The sequence below is a fragment of the Leiobunum rupestre genome, chromosome 1 (genome assembly GCF_980474605.1).
Source record: "Leiobunum rupestre chromosome 1, qqLeiRupe1.1.hap1, whole genome shotgun sequence".
NCBI classification, from domain to species: domain Eukaryota; kingdom Metazoa; phylum Arthropoda; class Arachnida; order Opiliones; family Sclerosomatidae; genus Leiobunum; species Leiobunum rupestre.
In genome coordinates, this window is record NC_143384.1 from 97,864,027 (window position 1) to 97,881,171 (window position 17,145).

The 17,145-nt window shown below is 35.1% G+C and overlaps 2 protein-coding genes and 2 long non-coding RNA genes across 6 annotated transcripts; 3 read left to right on the plus strand and 1 right to left on the minus strand.

Annotated features, from left to right (window-relative positions):
- The first annotated feature begins 1,337 nt into the window (after positions 1–1,337).
- LOC149969082 (uncharacterized) lies at positions 1,338–6,933 on the plus strand. Of its 2 annotated transcripts, XM_090155267.1 has the most exons (9): positions 1,338–1,572; positions 1,915–1,964; positions 2,019–2,117; positions 2,196–4,263; positions 4,327–4,587; positions 4,669–4,830; positions 4,892–5,160; positions 5,233–5,666; positions 5,731–6,933. In XM_090155267.1, the coding sequence occupies exons 1-9, from the start codon at positions 1,563–1,565 to the stop codon at positions 6,836–6,838; spliced, it is 4,461 nt and encodes a 1,486-aa protein (XP_090011393.1). In that variant the 5' UTR covers positions 1,338–1,562; the 3' UTR covers positions 6,839–6,933. The 2 variants fall into 2 exon arrangements, with proteins under 2 accessions (XP_090011393.1, XP_090011402.1); XM_090155276.1 differs by lacking the exon at positions 1,338–1,572 and having other exon boundaries at positions 1,942–1,964; positions 2,053–2,117.
- A 570-nt stretch (positions 6,934–7,503) lies between these two features.
- Positions 7,504–9,414, plus strand: LOC149969083 (uncharacterized). Its single transcript, XR_016480757.1, has 5 exons — positions 7,504–7,839; positions 7,913–8,044; positions 8,186–8,266; positions 8,340–8,430; positions 8,547–9,414. It is a non-coding gene; the product is annotated as an uncharacterized LOC149969083 (long non-coding RNA).
- A 2,155-nt stretch (positions 9,415–11,569) lies between these two features.
- On the minus strand, positions 11,570–12,160 carry LOC149969084 (uncharacterized). The gene is made up of 3 exons (XR_016480758.1): positions 11,913–12,160; positions 11,704–11,833; positions 11,570–11,642 (listed from the first exon to the last, which is right to left on the minus strand). It is a non-coding gene; the product is annotated as an uncharacterized LOC149969084 (long non-coding RNA).
- Positions 12,161–12,695: 535 nt separating this feature from the next.
- On the plus strand, positions 12,696–16,849 carry LOC149969085 (ras association domain-containing protein 1-like). 2 transcript variants are annotated; one of them, XM_090174278.1, is made up of 7 exons: positions 12,697–13,154; positions 13,209–13,443; positions 13,502–13,629; positions 13,959–14,063; positions 14,123–14,423; positions 15,865–15,974; positions 16,039–16,849. In XM_090174278.1, exons 1-7 carry the CDS (start codon positions 12,990–12,992, stop codon positions 16,210–16,212), a joined length of 1,218 nt encoding a protein of 405 aa, XP_090030404.1. In that variant the 5' UTR covers positions 12,697–12,989; the 3' UTR covers positions 16,213–16,849. The 2 variants fall into 2 exon arrangements, with proteins under 2 accessions (XP_090030405.1, XP_090030404.1); XM_090174279.1 differs by lacking the exons at positions 15,865–15,974; positions 16,039–16,849 and adding an exon at positions 14,658–15,487 and having other exon boundaries at positions 12,696–13,154; positions 14,123–14,494.
- The last annotated feature ends 296 nt before the right edge of the window (positions 16,850–17,145 follow it).

Genomic DNA, 17,145 nt, shown 5'->3' on the forward strand with positions numbered 1-17,145 from the left:
GACAATGGAACGGGGACGGCAGAAGTTTTGCTGGTTACTTGCGGACGGATATTTTCGCGCCCTATTGTAGCGACGCTTCGTTAGACGCAAGAGTCGCCGGAGAGACCATAGAAATCTCATAGGTAACTAGAATGCTGCCGTGTAACTGGCAAATGGACCAAACGCCGTGGCAGACGATAGCCAGATCTCAGCCAATCAGAGCTCAAAGAGTGGTTCTGCCAAGAATTTAATGTCACCATAGAGAATGACGTCTCCTAGCTCCCGCGATAGTAGCGGAACCAAGGAGGATTATTATCCTCCTTGGTGGAACCACTCTACGGCCTCTCATTGGCTGAAGGTTCAATACGAATTAGCGACAAGCTCGGCCGTAGGCGGCAGCATTCTAGTTACCTATGAGATTTCTATGGGAGAGACTGACCGACCCACGGCAGGTTTCGCCGAGAGGACAGTTGTTTCGTGGGAACGTGAGCGAGAATCGCAGTGTTTATGGCGGTCTGGATAGTGTCCCAGGCATCATGGACAGAGGAGGCTTGGGCCATAGATATTAGAGATATGTCCGCAGAGATGGCAGGGTAATCGGCCTTATTGAAGTTGTGAGCAGGGCGCGGGGGCTTGCTTGGGGGCGCGCTCACTTTACGAACAGTCAATGAAAGGAAATCATGATCGGCAATACCAGGGAAATGATCAATGTGGTCAATGAGATTTGCATCAGAGACCAGCACAAGGTCTAGGAAGTTACAGCCCGAGGCATTTTCCCTGGTTGGTTCTTTGAGCGAGATTAGCAGCGAGAGTGGTGAGGATGAAACTGGTAGCTTCAGAGGAGGAAAACGCTATTACATACTCGGAAAATGAAGACTGATGTTGGAAAACTTCATAGGAAACGCCTTTTGATTTAAAATACGAAAATTATTTTATTTAGAGACGAAGCTAGTATTTTTTTAATATTCTGATTCACGACTTTCTCATTATTTTGACAAAATATGTGCTTTCAAAATGAAAGTTTTTTTCACTAAGCTTTGACTTCAAATAGGAATCAAGCCATCAGACGCGATTTACATTCCACGGCTTCCGCCTATATATTGCAAGAAGTCCGCTACCAGTTGGAAATATTTCGAAAAATGTCGCACTTAGATTTTAAGTTGCTTATGATTAAAAGTATAATACATTTTTGGATTAAAGTAGGTAAATAATAGATGGAGTGGTAGTCGCTGATTTTCCCGCGTTTTCGAACGTTACGTATGCTACGTGTATTACTGTATTACCTTTACTTTCGCTATCTGAGAGCAAATGTCAAGCAGCTGCAGAACCCTTATTTGAGAAAACTCACCATCAAAATGAGTTATTTATTCAACCACAACTGCGAAGCCAAAGGCTGACGTCGTGCAGAAAGACAAATAATATAACAAAATAATATAGATAAAAAAATACAATAAAGAATATATTTTAAGAATCGACAATGTAAAAGAGGGACAATTTTGAGTGGATTTTAAGATAAATATTAGTGAAAAGAAATTTGTTGGTTTTAAATCTAGTATAGTAGTATAATAAGGGAAACACTAAATATGGTTGAAGGTGGGGAACAAAGTAAGTAATACGTCGTAAAATGTGTTCTTTATTGTATGTTTTCTTATCTATATTATTTTGTTATATTGATTTGTCTTTCTGCACGACTTTCTATGGATTTGCTTAGCTTTTGCTCTCAGGCTTCCAAGTTTTTAGTTTTACTTTTATTATGCTCGAACAGCATGCTGAGCTGTGTGGGCTTTGCGCTGCTTTTAAAATTAAAACTCGATTTTTTTTTTACGGAATATAACGAATTTTATTGATTTATTTTAAATTAGTATTAATTAGGGTAATTTTTGGTTAACTATACTAAATGTCATTTAAATATTTATATGCTATTACTTGCTTTAGAATGTGTTATCAGGAGCATCGTCATGGATAATCATATCAAGCAAATGATTGTAAGAGATAGAAATTAATTTTAGTTTTAGATTTTCTTTTAAATATTTTTAAAGTGTATGGCAATGTTCACCCATATCTACAATTTAGTAAGTGGTTTGTTTGTGACTGAGAAACAGCCTGTATCACAGTCTTCACGCAAATTGGTCAACATGGTAAGTTTAATTTTATTTATTTATTAATTTATTTAAGAATCTGAACTAATAAATATATTAAATATAATCCTTTTGAAGGAAAAGGCTAAAGAAGTGGAAGGCGCTATAATTAAATTTGTGGTTACGTCATTTTATGGTCAAAACACTGAAATAAAATTAGAACAACTAGTAACTGATTTGATTTCCTGCGTTAAGGAATGTAAAGATTTGACATTAATTAGTTCCAACATTCTTGAAAGAAATGGAAAGAACCAAAATTCATATTCAGACAGTTATTTGCAAATTGAATGTACAGCGAAATCCCAATTAAGAACCAGGCCTGATTTAGAGGGGCATTTTGCTGTTTGTAAAAACTGGACAGAAGATTCATATATTTTTGACAAGTACGGATTTGCGGAAACCCATCGGCCCTGGATATCGGTTGAAGATGATGAGTATTTCTTCCGATTGTGTCGATCAGCTCATGATAATGTTGGAGTGAAAAAGGTCAGTTTTGGATCCTTGGTTCATCCAAGCCAACTGGAAATTCATAAATCTAAAGAAAGTGAAAACCCTCGCCACCCGGAAATATTGGCCAATTTCTACCATGATTCTCGGCTGGCTGAAGTTTATTTCAAACAGGATTCCACCAAAATTGAAATTCATTATTCCAGCATCCGTCGGATATTTATGTCCGGAACAGAGCGAGCCATTGTTATGTATTTGGAAGTGAAGCACCCGCCATTTGCATTCACTACAAAACCACCCCAGAATTTTTTACTGAAACCAAATGAAGAACAAAAAGGCGCTCAAAGTCGGAATGCGAGAACAAAAAAAGACACTCATCACAGTGGGTACAAGGAACGAATACTGACCCCATGGACAAATGTCATTGAGGAGGAAGAAGCCTTATTTTTGAAAAACATTTTTGGAAAATCCAACATGATCAAACTTGAATTTGACGTAGATCGTAACGTTGGTTACCAAATTGCTTCCCGACTACATTTTCGTTGCGATAAGATACCTATTCATTGGGTACTTATGAACGAAAGCTGTAACTATAGTAATTCAACTGAGTTCATCGGCAACATCACAATTTACACCAACAACTACTTCACTCAAAACTATGCCTTATCTTTTGAATGCGCCTACTTGATTAATGCCTTGTTGGAACGAAATTTTGTTTTAAGATTTCAAATTGGCGCAGATCAAATCGAAAAATTTTATAACGACATGGAGAACATGCACAGTCAGAATAAGCGGTGTCTCGAAGCCGCCTTGACTAAATGTATTTATCTACTCTATGATGGAATGATTCTCAACTATAGAGGAACTATTTACAATCTTTTCAAGTACTACACCTCGGATGAATCTAAAATTGATGTTCTACCTTTGAAAAAATTACGGAACACCGAATTTATACGACGTGTCATATTGACGCCAACTCAAACCATCTTTTATCCACCGGAAATCATGTTTACTAATAGAGTGTTGCGTTTGGCCCAGCCAGATTATGCCTTGAAAGTATCTTTCCGCGATGAAAATTTGCGAACTCTCTCCATTCCATTCTTTTGTTCAGATCAGATCTATGACTTTGCTATAAAAGTGCCCATCATGGGTGGTTTGACAGTAGCAAACTGTCGCAAGTATGAACTGTTGGGATGGTCTAACTCCCAGCTTCATGACCATTCAATTTGGATGTACGCACCGGACAACGACGGAGAAACGGTAGAAAGTATTCGGAAATTGATGGGAGACTTCAGCAACATCAAAACGGTGTCTAAATACATGGCTAGAATGGGGCAATGCTTTACCAGTACTGAAGAAACCATTCTCGTCTCAAATACGTCAAAGTACATCAAGACTGAAGAGGACATATGGGGTGGAGACAATAAGGGTGACTTCAAGGCCCAGAAAAAATACTGTTTCTCGGATGGAATTGGCAAAATATCTAAAAGTCTTATGGTAAAAGTTTGCGAGCAGTTGAACTTGGAGAAATCCAAATATCCGTGTGCATTGCAAATTAGATACGCGGGATATAAAGGAATGTTAGTGTTGGATAAGAACCTATACAATGACTATATCGTATTCAGAAAGAGTATGTTGAAGTTTCCATGTCCTGATACTGTAAATAGTTATTTGGAAGTAGTGAAATACAGCAAACCAAGTGCGTATATTATTTTTTCAGCACAGACATTTTCATGTAATCAAAATCTATTCTCTCATGCAGCTCCTGTTTATTTGAATCGTCCAATGATCATGATTTTGGATCAGTTGGGAGTCCCATATGAAGTTTTTGCCAAACTCCAAGATAAAATGATGAAGAAAGCAACCATCATTTTCCTAGACGAAAAGAAGGCTGGCCAGTACTTGCATTCACGATGTCAACTACCCAATCTCAATTATGAAGAACTGGCTATGGTTGGTACGGGTCTAACCTCGGATCCCTTCTTCAGAGCTATGCTATTGACTTGCCATAAAAATAGTATTGGTAGGTAATAACTAATAAGATATGACAATTGTAGAAGATGTAAAGAAACATCCTAGTAATAATCCTTATCTTTTACTACAGCTAAAATTCGTAGCAAATGTAGCTATGAGATCGACATGTCTTTAGGCCGTACTATGTTTGGGGTATTGGACGAAACAGGTATTTTAGAGTATGGACAAGTTTTTGTGCAATTTTCCACAATAAACTCGCAGACAAATCAAAGGAATGTTGAGAAGGTATTAGGTAAGGTTATATAACACATTTTTGGCGCAGACTGAAATTAATTTACGTTATCGAAAAACAGGAAAAGTTATGGTTACAAAAAATCCATGTATGATGCTGGGTGATGTTCGAATGTTAAAAGCTGTCGATGTCCCTGCTCTAAGCCACATCAGAGATTGCATAGTTTTCCCCCAGAAAGGTCCAAGACCACATCCCAATGAAATGGCTGGGTCAGATCTAGATGGTGATGAATATACAGTTATTTGGGACCAAAAATTGTTCTTTAAAAGAAACCGCATGCCAACCAATTTCCCAGACCCGCAAGGAAGGCCGATGACGCAAAACATTAATGTACTTTTTTGGTTTAATTCATAAACTAATCTTTCGTGTGAAAATCAATAAATGTTTTAATATTAATCTTAGGAAGAAGACATTGTGGATTTCTTAGTGCAGTATATCAAAAAGGACATAGTTGGAAAAGTGGCCACTGCTCATTTGGCTTTGGCTGATTCCAAAGGCATCAACTCGCCTGTTTGTACCAGTTTGGCGCAAAAATACAGCCTTGCTGTTGACTTTGCCAAATCAGGACAAATTAAAAAGATAGAGGCACACGAAAAGCCAAAGTCTTATCCAGATTTCATGGAAAGATCTGGTCGGACTTACAAATCACATCGAGTATTGGGTTACCTATATCGGGCCTGCTGCCAGTTCGAAAAAATCAATGCCCAGTACAGTTTTGTGTATCGGAATATCGCTGCAGATCCGGAATTCATCTACGAAGGATGGGAAAATTATGAAGAATCAGCCATTCATGCCCAAAAACGATACAATGCCAGACTGTCAAGTTTGCTGTCATGGTAAGCCATTTATTTTTTTGTACTCTTTAATTTTTACGTTTCTTTCCTTTAATGTTTTGGTTAGGTATGGAATTAAAAGCGAGGTGGAAGCCATTACTGGTAATATTACTGGTACGAATGACCAGCGAAGCAGTGAAGTGTTTGTAACCAGACAGTTGGTCCGTCGCTACATTGAAGAGCTATGGAAGGATTTCTCTGAAGAGTTTGAAATGGAGTTTCAAGAAGCAGGGGTGGAAGATGATCTCACCTCCGCTATTAATGTTCTGAGCTTAAATGCGCAACAACCACTATACCCCAGAAAAAAACTGCAAAAGGCTTCTGCGTGGTACATTGTGACTTATAGAAATCCAAACTCAACTATTCTTAGTTTTCCATGGATTGTGTCGAAGTATTTAGCCGCTGTCAAGAAATCCAACCAAAGAGGTCAATCCATTGATAACCATTTAATTGAAGGGCTAAATGACAAGCTGCGATCAAATTTTGTACTTAGTCAATTGCCAGTAGGTTTGAATCAGTACTTAGTCAAGATCGAGTCAGCGTGCCGCAATCCAGGCTTAACTACTGATGATGTGAAACTAAGTTTCCAAGTTCTTTTCAAATGGGCACAAACACAGAGGCTATTCGAACATGGTATGTTTTTCAACAATCAACAAAAATTTTGCGACATTTTCATGGCCTTTATGAAGAAGAATGCCAGTAATCAGGATATCAAAAATCCAATAGTACTCATCGTCGAGTTTTTCTTATGTTGCTCCTATCTTCCCTATGAGTGTGATTCAACTCTAAGGGCCAATAATCTACCCGAACAACAACTACTCCTATTTCAAACCACCCATTTTGGGATTCGCTGTATGCAGGCATTCCACTCTATCAGTGTGTCCAATAACCTGGAAGAATGTGGCATTTTCCTGGATGCTAACGAAAGCGAAGTGCTACTGGAAATGGAACCAGTTCGAATTCCTATCGAATTTGTGGCAGCAGGTCATTCTTTGGGTTACATCAGGGAGAAAATGGCATTAGAGGCCTTATCTGGAGTTAAAGAAGTTCAGATTCGTATTGTACCTGAAGAAAACGTAGCTTTCATATCAGCCATTGGTACTATTACCACCATACGATTTTTGGAAGATCATTTGAATAACGAGATTGATAAATTGGATGAAGATGTGTATTAATTTTTTTGAAAAGATGTAAAATTTTTATATTTGTTACTTTTTGTATTTGCTTTAGTTATGTCGCTGTGGTAAAAGACTTCTATTGTTTTTATTAAGACAGTATTTTGTTATTGCGTACAAATATCTATTTTGGTAGTTTTTTGGGTAATTTACAAGAATAACGCAGTCCATAATTTTTTCGCCAACTCTGAACCTGATGTGTTATCTTTCCTTTAAAAACTGACTTCACAGATAAAATATAGGAACCAAAGTACGCCCCACCCCATTCTATATAATCATTGTGGGTGTATTTTAAAATCCCACTTTGAAATCTAGGATTAAACGAACATAGTTCCCTGTAATATACCTATTGTTATTTTTTTTTTATATTTATTCCTTCCTTTTCTCCCTTTTTATTAATATTATTTAGTATATACCTACTGTATAATCTGTATTGTCTAAATGGACTTACCGCTACATATGAGCAAAAGTAAATATGTCTATTTACTTTTGGTATAAGCTATCCTAGCTTCCTGGGTTTTTTTTTTTGCAAATAAATAAATGAAGAAGCTTTGCTTCCTTCTTTATTAATCCAAGGTAAAATCGTAACTACTAGTACTAACATCTAAAGATTTCTGATGAAACCGCACACTCGAAAAATTATACAAAATTGCGGTGAAAAATTTTAACGCCGATAAATTCCTAGCATCTTTAAGAGCTAAATTTATTTAGACAGCGCCAGAAGTTGACTCGAAAACTTTTAGAAGTTGCAGGTACCGTTGTACCAGAGATACTGACAATATAGAGATATGAAACTCCCTATACATCGCTGCGACCCCTTTTTTTTTTCGTTAACGTCGGCGCCATCTATCAGCCGAGAGAAAGCTTTTTCTTCCCGTGTTTATTTGTAGTAGGTTTACGTTTTGTTTTGTATGAAATTCAATGAATCATATGTGCAGCTTTAATAAAGAAATACGATTGCTTAGAGGATTTCAATATAATTTATTAAGATAAGATAAAAAGTAAGTTTTTAATTAATTATATTTAATTATTTTAAGAAAGTTCATATATTAACTAATTTTTATGTTATTTTAGACCTTTGTTACTTGAATCAGGGCCAGAGGTTAAATTAATGATCATTAATCCAAGGGTATTTCTGGGATAAATAATTGGAATATTATTAATCCAAGTATATGTCATCAAAATGGTTAACGACTAAAATGTTTGGTAAGTATTTGTTAATGTTGAACCTTAAGTAATTTGCGATCTAGATGTTTTGGGGTTTTGTCATACTTGTGGTTAAAATTATGTTTTTCCAATGTAATACGAATGGAAAGTTGTACAAAAAAATTGATTATTTCTTTCGAGTAATCAACACATGGAACAAGCTGATGCATCTCATCTTTTGAAATAAACCAAGATTGATCGATTGTTCTTGAAATAATTCTGGTAATCCTCTCTTTGACTTTATTCATTTGTATTACCATTGGGAAAAGTTTATCAAACTTGTCCTTGATCTCAGATACGTAGCTCTGGAATCTTTCAGTTGGTATTGTCAAGCCACTGAATGTTGATGTATCACGAGACTTAAATGATGCTAATATATTTGACTGGTTGAGTGTTTGTTTTTCATCTACAAGTTTGGTTTTGCATGATTCACAATTGTGGTTTTTATTACAACGAGATAAGACATATCCTGAAATGTAAGATAGTGTGTTTTGTTTTCCAGGCCCTTGGCTTTCAAACGAACTTTTACAAATTTGAAAGTCTTCCTCCGAACATGCGCTGGGATAATAATTATTTGCTGATGGAAGACTTTCATCATAATCATCTGGAATTATTATATGGGTCTTATATAAGTCAATGTTAAGAAGGAATTGGTCTTGATATTAGGTTTAGTAGTTTGCTGAATTTCAATTGTAGGAATTTCCACAGATAAAGAAAATCATGTTAAAATTTAATAGAGTTGTTTTTAATGAAACTGTTTACAATCCTGTTCTGTAGATATAGATTCGCTGGAACTTGCTGCAACTGAAACACGGGTCCTTTTTGTAGGTCTATTATTGCGCTCTTCAGGGGCGTAGGAACGTTCTAGAAGTTGGAGGGGGCAAAGTGAAACCAAAAGGTTTCTGGAGAATGCTTTTGAATTTTTAATGGAGTGTAGCTTTTCCAAATGCATTTGTACATTTTTCTACTATATACATTGGCGGGAAAAGATTGAAATTTAAACACAGTTGAGGTTCTATAAGCTTTATATGCTTTTAAAATGATAATTTGAGCCTTGCGAAGATTTCAACTGACAAAAATGTTGGAGTGGGCAATAACATTAGTTGCCTCTCCCGGTAAAATTCTAGGGAGGGGCATTGCCCCCCTGGCTCCTACGCTCTTCCACCATTTCTACAGACCGTTTACTAGATTCTATTTGAAAATTGAGTTTTAACTTATGACCCGTTACCAATGTATAAATTTCATGGTACCAGTTTTTTTATGATAGTCCTTGATATCATTTTCTACTAAGTTCTCCGGAACCTTTACCTTTGAGCAACTAGCTAAATTATCATTCCTTTGGGAAATATGTTTCATTTAAATTAACTTATAAATAAACAATACTTAAAACTCAATTTTTACTTGTTGGCTTAAATTAATTTGAAAATATTGTTGAAATAGCGTTTGATGTCAGTCGGTTTTTGGTTTTACTATTCATAAAACAAGAATCCTCAAAATGTAGGGCGCATATTTTATTATGATGCAAATGTTTCGCATCTTTCAAATAAAGATAGCTTCTTCCGACATTATCAGCCATTTCTCAGATCAAAGTTTATTGAAAAACCACATATTAAAGATAGGCCTAACAAAAGCTATTAATTAATTTTTCCCACCGTTCTTTCTCTTTTGGAAACTTAAACAAGGATATCCTTTTCTTTGGAACTGTTACAAAATTTTACAGAACAATTACTTCCAGGCATATTTCTTTATTGATACAAACCCTCAAGATGATAATTTCTAAGACAAAACGCGTATATAAATTTTTGCGTCCGAAACCCGCTGTTTGGGGTTTCGAAAAATACGCTTTCTCCCGGCCGTTAGGCGTCGCTCCGCTCAGGATTTTTTTAAAATTCCGGGGGTCGCTTTTCAGGCGGAGTTTCATATCTCTATTCGCCACCGAAAACTACAGCTGCGCCACCTAGTCACACTGCCTAGAACTATATTTGGGTGATACGGGTAATGGCGTTATGCGAAAATGCGCGTTTTAAACGGTTTTATAACATCAATTAAAACATTTTACTAACGATTTTAGCATATTTTTTAAAGCGTGTTCGAATGTTTTCTATTAACAAAGGTGTATATACGACATTTATTTATTAATTTTGAACTGTCAATAGGTATTGAATTCGTAAATATAAGTATAAATATTGAGTTTAATAACACTATGAGTAGGCCTTGGAGAATTCGTACACGGGATCAGTTTTAAAGTTTTAAAGGTATGTAGGAAATTTTAACAAATTTATTATCTTCACATTAGAACAAGCCCAGATTGTTCTAATTTCATAGACTAGTAGCTTCAGCATTATGTATAATGTATTTTAAATAATTTTATTTGGTATATTAGTGAATCGCTCCATGCTTGAAATTTTTAAGTATATTGGAGAGTAGTCTACTCTTGATCCATAGAATAAGGTGTGCGGATGCTTAAAACAAAAGTTAAAATTTGAAGTTGGTGATGGAAAACACAGCATTGAAAGTGTCCATTGTTCATGCAATAGTGGGTAAATATATTTTTTATTAAAACCCAATTCTTTAATGTAACCTGTTTTACTTATTATTCTAGAAATTCAGGCTTTTGCAAACATGCAGTAAATTGCTGGTCTATTTTATATATAAAGATACTGGGAGCTATCCCAACTTTCTGACTTTAGAAGTGGGGTAAAATGAAGGAAAAGAACTAACTGTGCCTTCGGTATTGTACGGTAATAAAATGGTTAGAGTTGCGAGGGTTAAATTTGGCTGGCTCAAAAAGGTTTATGTACTCTTATTTGGTCACTTAGTTAGTCTCAAAAATGTATTTCTAGCTTTTAGTCGGGATGAAATATTTGTGGAGAGTCCATTTGTAGCGAAGATAATATCAATTGAAGAGGCAGTGGCACAAAATAACTAAGTTGGAAAGGAAGGAATCTACTGGCTAACGACTGTAGAGGCTACTATGGAAAAATTCAGCTATGCCTTTTCATTTTTTTGTCTATTCTCTCAAGGGCTATTTTTAATTGATATTAAGAGAGACTGACAATATTTGAAGAAAAACGTTGTCCAAATATATAATTTTTATTTTAGATTTTAGTTAAAGAAAATTTATAATTAAATTGTTAAATTAGTTCATATTTTAAATTTTGGCCAATTAGTATTTGTAGATAACAAATGAACTGAACTATTTATGTTATGAATTTTCTTCTCAAAGCCATGTTAATTAAAAAGGCAAAAACAAATGTATTATAGAATTAATTCAAAGTTAAAAGCAATTAAATTCATTGAACAAACCACTTAATTAGAAATTACAATAGAAGTGAATAAAATGTTAAGATATGCAAATAAGTAAAATTAAGTATTAAAAATAAAAACCATTTGAATTTACAGTATTATTTTTAATCATATTGGGATCTGCGGCAATAGCTCGAAATGTTATTAATCAACTCGAAAACTCATACCGAACCATCAGGGTGGCAAAGATAGGAAAATTGGGGTCCAATAGAAAAATATGCCCTTTTAACGCATAATTTTGTGGGCCTCAATGTAATATTTTCCAGCGATAATGACAATCGAACGGCTTGACCTAAAATTAATTTAATTCATTAGCATTTCCTTATTTTGCAGTATATAATAAAACAGATCACCTTTAAAACGATTCACAAAACGTAGGGTCCTCTCTTTTCATTTAGTTACATTGGATTTGTAATAAGTCTACATGGTAAATTATTGCTTGGAATGGCACTGCATTTCATGCGTCTCTTGAATTCTCTTCATCTAAATGACAGTTATTATGATATATATTCAATAATATTAACTTTAAAATCAGTAATAACAAGTAAAATTTGTGTCTCACCATTTCTTTCTAAAAAGTCTTTATCTTTAAAATGGGCGCTGCAAATCTGTGCCCACTAACTAGGCATCTTCCCTGATTTTATATTAGTTAACTACACATTAAAAAGATTTTTGCATTTTGGAAAATTGTGAAACGATAACTCCAACGTTCTTTTCTCACCATTTACTCGAATTGTAATATTTTTAAAGGCAGTATTACTACAAAAAGGCAATTTATGCCACCTCTGTGCCTACAATCCGCCATATTAATCGTTTGTTTTGATCAACAAAGTACGCAGACAAACCAAGCTGCAGGGGTAGCGACTGTGGCGCCGCCTATACCCGTTTCGCTAGCGAATATTGTCAGTATCTCTGGTTGTACACACACAGGTATGTCTACAATCCTACAAGTTCCCCTACACGTTTTTGGGTGTAGGGGGGTGTAGCGAGAGATGGCGATAGCGTCGCTATCTATCACCATCTCTCGCTTTTGCTTTAAAACTATTATTTGCAGTGCTACCGCTCACTTATCCAAAACATCACCTTATATTTCCAAAACATCACCCTATATTTTCAAAACATCACCTTATATTTCCAAAACATCACCTTATATTTCCAAACCATCACCCTATATTTCCAAACCATCACAATATTTTTCAATTTAATTTTGACCAGGATGGCGTGCCATATTTGTTTGTTACGAGTAATCATATATTTCAATTTCGCATCAGAGTCGCGAAAAAATTCAATTGCAATATAGTTGCCACCACTAGAGACAGATGCCGCCACGGTAGAACGATAAAATTGAACGAAATTGGTCCCGCGCCAGCTAGATTTAGTGGTACCTCTATTTATTCCCAACTCAATAGTTTTAATAATAAACGGCAGTGCCATCTATTATCTGTATTGTTACCCTTTGAGGTCAATCACCATATAGGGGTCAAGGATTTTAGGAACGTGTTGAAAAAATGGGTTAAAATTCAAGTGCATATGAAATGAAATATGAGGAAATTATACGAAAGGCAGCTTTATTTAACGTTTTCATACTTTTAAAGTGAAGTTTAAAGTTTGTGAAACTCTAATTTACAATAAATATGAAATGGCAAGCCCTACGGACAGAAAAGATGATACTCCACTGTTTACAAAACGATTCCTCACTCAAGAACCCCAGGATAGAGTTCCTGTTCGTTTAAGCTTTAGCCCAAGTGGTATCCTCCAAAGCTTTGGTTTTCCTATTCCATTCCGGAGAAGAAATAAGTCAAAGGTAATTTTCGTCTCTATTTCTATCACGGTAAATTTTCTTCAATTCTAATTTTAGGAATCCCCAAGACGAGCGAGTCAAATTGATAACCCATTGGGTCTAGTTCCTCAAACTCTACGGCCGAGAGAACTGATAGAGCTGGCTAATTTTGGAATTGTGGAACTGGACCCTTTGGAACGTGGAGTTGGCCATGATTTCGTTCCTGCTCAGTTAAAAAATCCAACATGGTGCGATAGATGCGGAGATTTGATATGGGGTCTCTACAAGGCAAAGCTTTTCATGAGGTGCAAAAGTAAGTTCAGTTTTTATTTTCTTAAAGTGGAAAGTAAAAAGCAATTATTCTCATTCAGATTGCCAATTCACTTGTCACCAAGAATGTCAGCATTTAGTATCGTTAGATTGCCAGGGAATAGCGGAAACTAGATCCACAGACTTTCAAGAGCCGGAAGAAGTTGAATTTAAGAAAATAGAAACCAATGTGAGCATCCTTTTTTAAAAAAAATACAATCTTAGGGAATATTAAGCAACGCTCATCAAAACATTGGTGAGTAATTGATGCCATCATTTTCTTACTTTACAACTTTTTGCATCTTTGCTTGTGGCATCATAATTACCAGCTAGAAGATATTATTTTTTTGATGGTGTGACGTCAAACACGTTGTTAGTAAATTTTGCCACTATGTTTTAAAATACCGGTGACTGAAAAAGAAGTAGTTCAACAACCTGTGATGACACTACCTCATCAAACAAAAAATCAAGCAAACACCAACTTCCATCTGATTTTCATTAGATATCTTTTTTAAATAGACTAGTCGGGCTTCTCCTCATTTTTTGGAATATTTTGCGGAAGAAGAACTGAGAGAAAGACTCAAAAAATACAACGATTCTTCACAGGGACTTAGTGTTACTCTGGTACTAAAGGTTATTCATTTAGTTTCTATTTTACACTATAATAATGTTTTTACATTTAGGAAGACAATGGAACATTCCGAGGTTTTATTCGGGTACATTTAAATTTAACTCGTCCTATCAATGTTGTCTCTGGAACAAGACCTCCTTCAATCTACGACATTCTGAAAGACGAGGAGGATAACGGAAGGAAAACACTTACAAGCTTTTATCTTCCGAGAGACACTATTAAAGCTCTTCACATAACCAGTGAAAATACTACCAGAGAAGTCATCGCAGCTCTTTTAAGGAAATTCAAAGTTATTGATAATCCACATAAATTTGCTTTATATTCTCGTTTCAAGGATGACGAGACTAATCAAAGTATGTATAATGTAAAAAAGTTGCAATTTTTAGCTTACGCTTAGGTGTACTTCAACAAATTCTTAATTTTAGTCTATTAAAGGGGCTCCAAAGTTCGGTGGCAAAATGTGTGTAAAGTCAGTAAAGTGCGAAATTTACGATTGATTCTGCCCGCCTCTGCCAAGGCCGAGTGAGGTTGGGGGGAAGGAAAAGCATGCTCAATTTTCTATTTTTTTTTGCCACCGAACTTTGGAGCCCCTTTAAAGTCTAGTTAGACATGAAATATATAACATATGTCTTTCGAGAGAAGTAACCATCTAGGCCTTTAAAATGAAACTTGTACCTTCACATTCTCGAAGTGTATTCCATTAGATGCTAATTTGTACACCTCATCCCAGTTCAAATTTTACAATTACTTCACTTAAGGTGTAAAATATTAACTTATTGATAAACCATATTTTTGTGCACTATTTTTTATTCCCAAATGTTTTTTAAAATTATCCTGCAAAGGTACGTGTTTCAAGCGAATAACATCACCATGGCGGCGTTCAGTAACTCTCAACGAAGAATCTGAAGAATTATTTTTGTTGAGACCGTTGCTAACGTGACGTAGGATCTTGTTGAACGCTTTGTTGTAAATTTTGTTGCAGTGTCTGCAGCTAACCTTACTCCGTGCTGCAACGTCACGTGACTGTTGAGCTACTGAAAAACCTGCTCTTACAGCCCATGACTTTGTTGCTCAACGGATGAGCAATGTGACGTCAAAAAACCCGTTCAGTAAAAAACCGCTGACCATTGAGCTCAGCACTGAACTTTTTTAGAGTTATTGAACACCCATGATAGGGAGATTACTACTTCTCTCTAAGAGATATAATTATTACTTATGGTTAGACCTATTAACCATGCAAATGCACAGGTAAAGTTAAAATTCGGGCTCAAAGGCTGAGACCAAAAATTCCATTTTAACCCCAAAGCTTCCCATTTTATTTAAGTGGCAGCGTGGACAGCTTGACCGAAAGCTCAAACTGTTCTCGAATAGAATATACAAATCAAACAAACTATCCGAGCAGTCAATCAAGATGTCCTAGCTGTCGCTTGTCTATAAAATCAAGCATAGGAGAGCAGTGGAAATTAGCTCTGGTCTTGGCATTTTAAAATTACCTATTAGGCTAATGCGGCATAGGCTTATCCAAAAATAGATTTCAGTGATGGTCTGAAACCGATATGATATCGGTATCAGTTAGTGATATTGTGATTTTGCCAATAAATTGATTCGCCTCTAAATTACCGATTTTACCCGATACCAATATTCTCAAAAACAAGTCAGATGGTGCCACTGACTTTGACCTTTGGTTTTGCTAATTAGTTGGAAAGTATCAGTAAGAATCGGTATCGGTAAATTCTCAAAATCGGTATCGGTTAAGATACTGGCCAACACTGTTTTATTTTCATTTTATTTTAGTTACATTAAGAAGGATCCTTGACGATGCAAAACCGTTGGTTTTAGCCTTGATTTGGTGTGGTCAAGATGTACAGATTGTGCTACAAGAAAATGAAACAGAGGATATTATGGTAAATATAAGATTTAAATTATTGAAGTGTCATTAATAATTTGTAATAATTTTTTTTTAACCAGTGGGAGGAATTTGCAATGCCTGAACTTCAAAATTTTATTAAAATATTAGAACGAGAAGAAGAAGAATATGTCAATCAAGTGAAGCGGAAGTATTTCCTGATGAGAGAGAAAATTTCGGAATCCTTAATTGTTCTTCAAGCGAATAAGCCTATAAACGGCTTAATACAACATTAATAAGAAACAATATAATTCAAGTAGATAGATTTAACAACGTAAATCTAGCTTTACGTAACTTAATCAGTATTTTTTATCAACATAATGTACTGGTATCATAAAAACTAATATAATATAATTATATAACGGTGCAAATGAGAGACGGGATTGATTATATCATTTTTAGTTCCTTTAGTTTTTGTTTAAATTATTTACTTTTTAATTTAGGGTTTGTTATGAGTTTCGTTTACTTCTCATATTGGAGCATTTTAATTTATAATTTGTGTAATTTTTATGTTTAAATAGGAATTCATTTCTCTAGTCAAAAAATATGGTTCTAATATATTAGATTTCAAATTATTAGTGAAAAGAAGCCATTATGGCAAAATTGTTTGTTGGCTATTTAAATTCATTTTAATAATAACAATTAGACTATCACTATTAATTCTACGCACGTACAAATTGTGACTGACCAGAAATATGTGAAAGGCAAAATGATAAATGTGATATTGTTTTTGTAGTTATTTAGCGCATAGCTAGCACGCAACCAATTTTTACTTCCCAAACCAGAACTACCTTTTTATTTACAAAACAATACAGAAGGTTCCTTTTCTATCATTTTTTGAGTGGAAACTGGTATTTTTATACCACTTATTAATAAAATGAGAAAAATTTGGTAATTTGTCATTTGATCTGATTTATTTATTTATTTTTAAATAGCTTAAAGTTCATATGCACTACCAAAAATAGCTTTCTAGATAGAAAAACATACCTCAAATAAATTAAAAAAATATTTAATAATATATCTATTTATTAAGAATTATAAATAAATTAAAACGATAATGGGGAAGACTTGAAAACTGCGTTGTTCCATCAGTGGCGTCGCCTGGGGGGGGGACACATGCCCCCCCCCGAAACGTATGGTCGTACGTACAAATATTTTTATTATTTTAC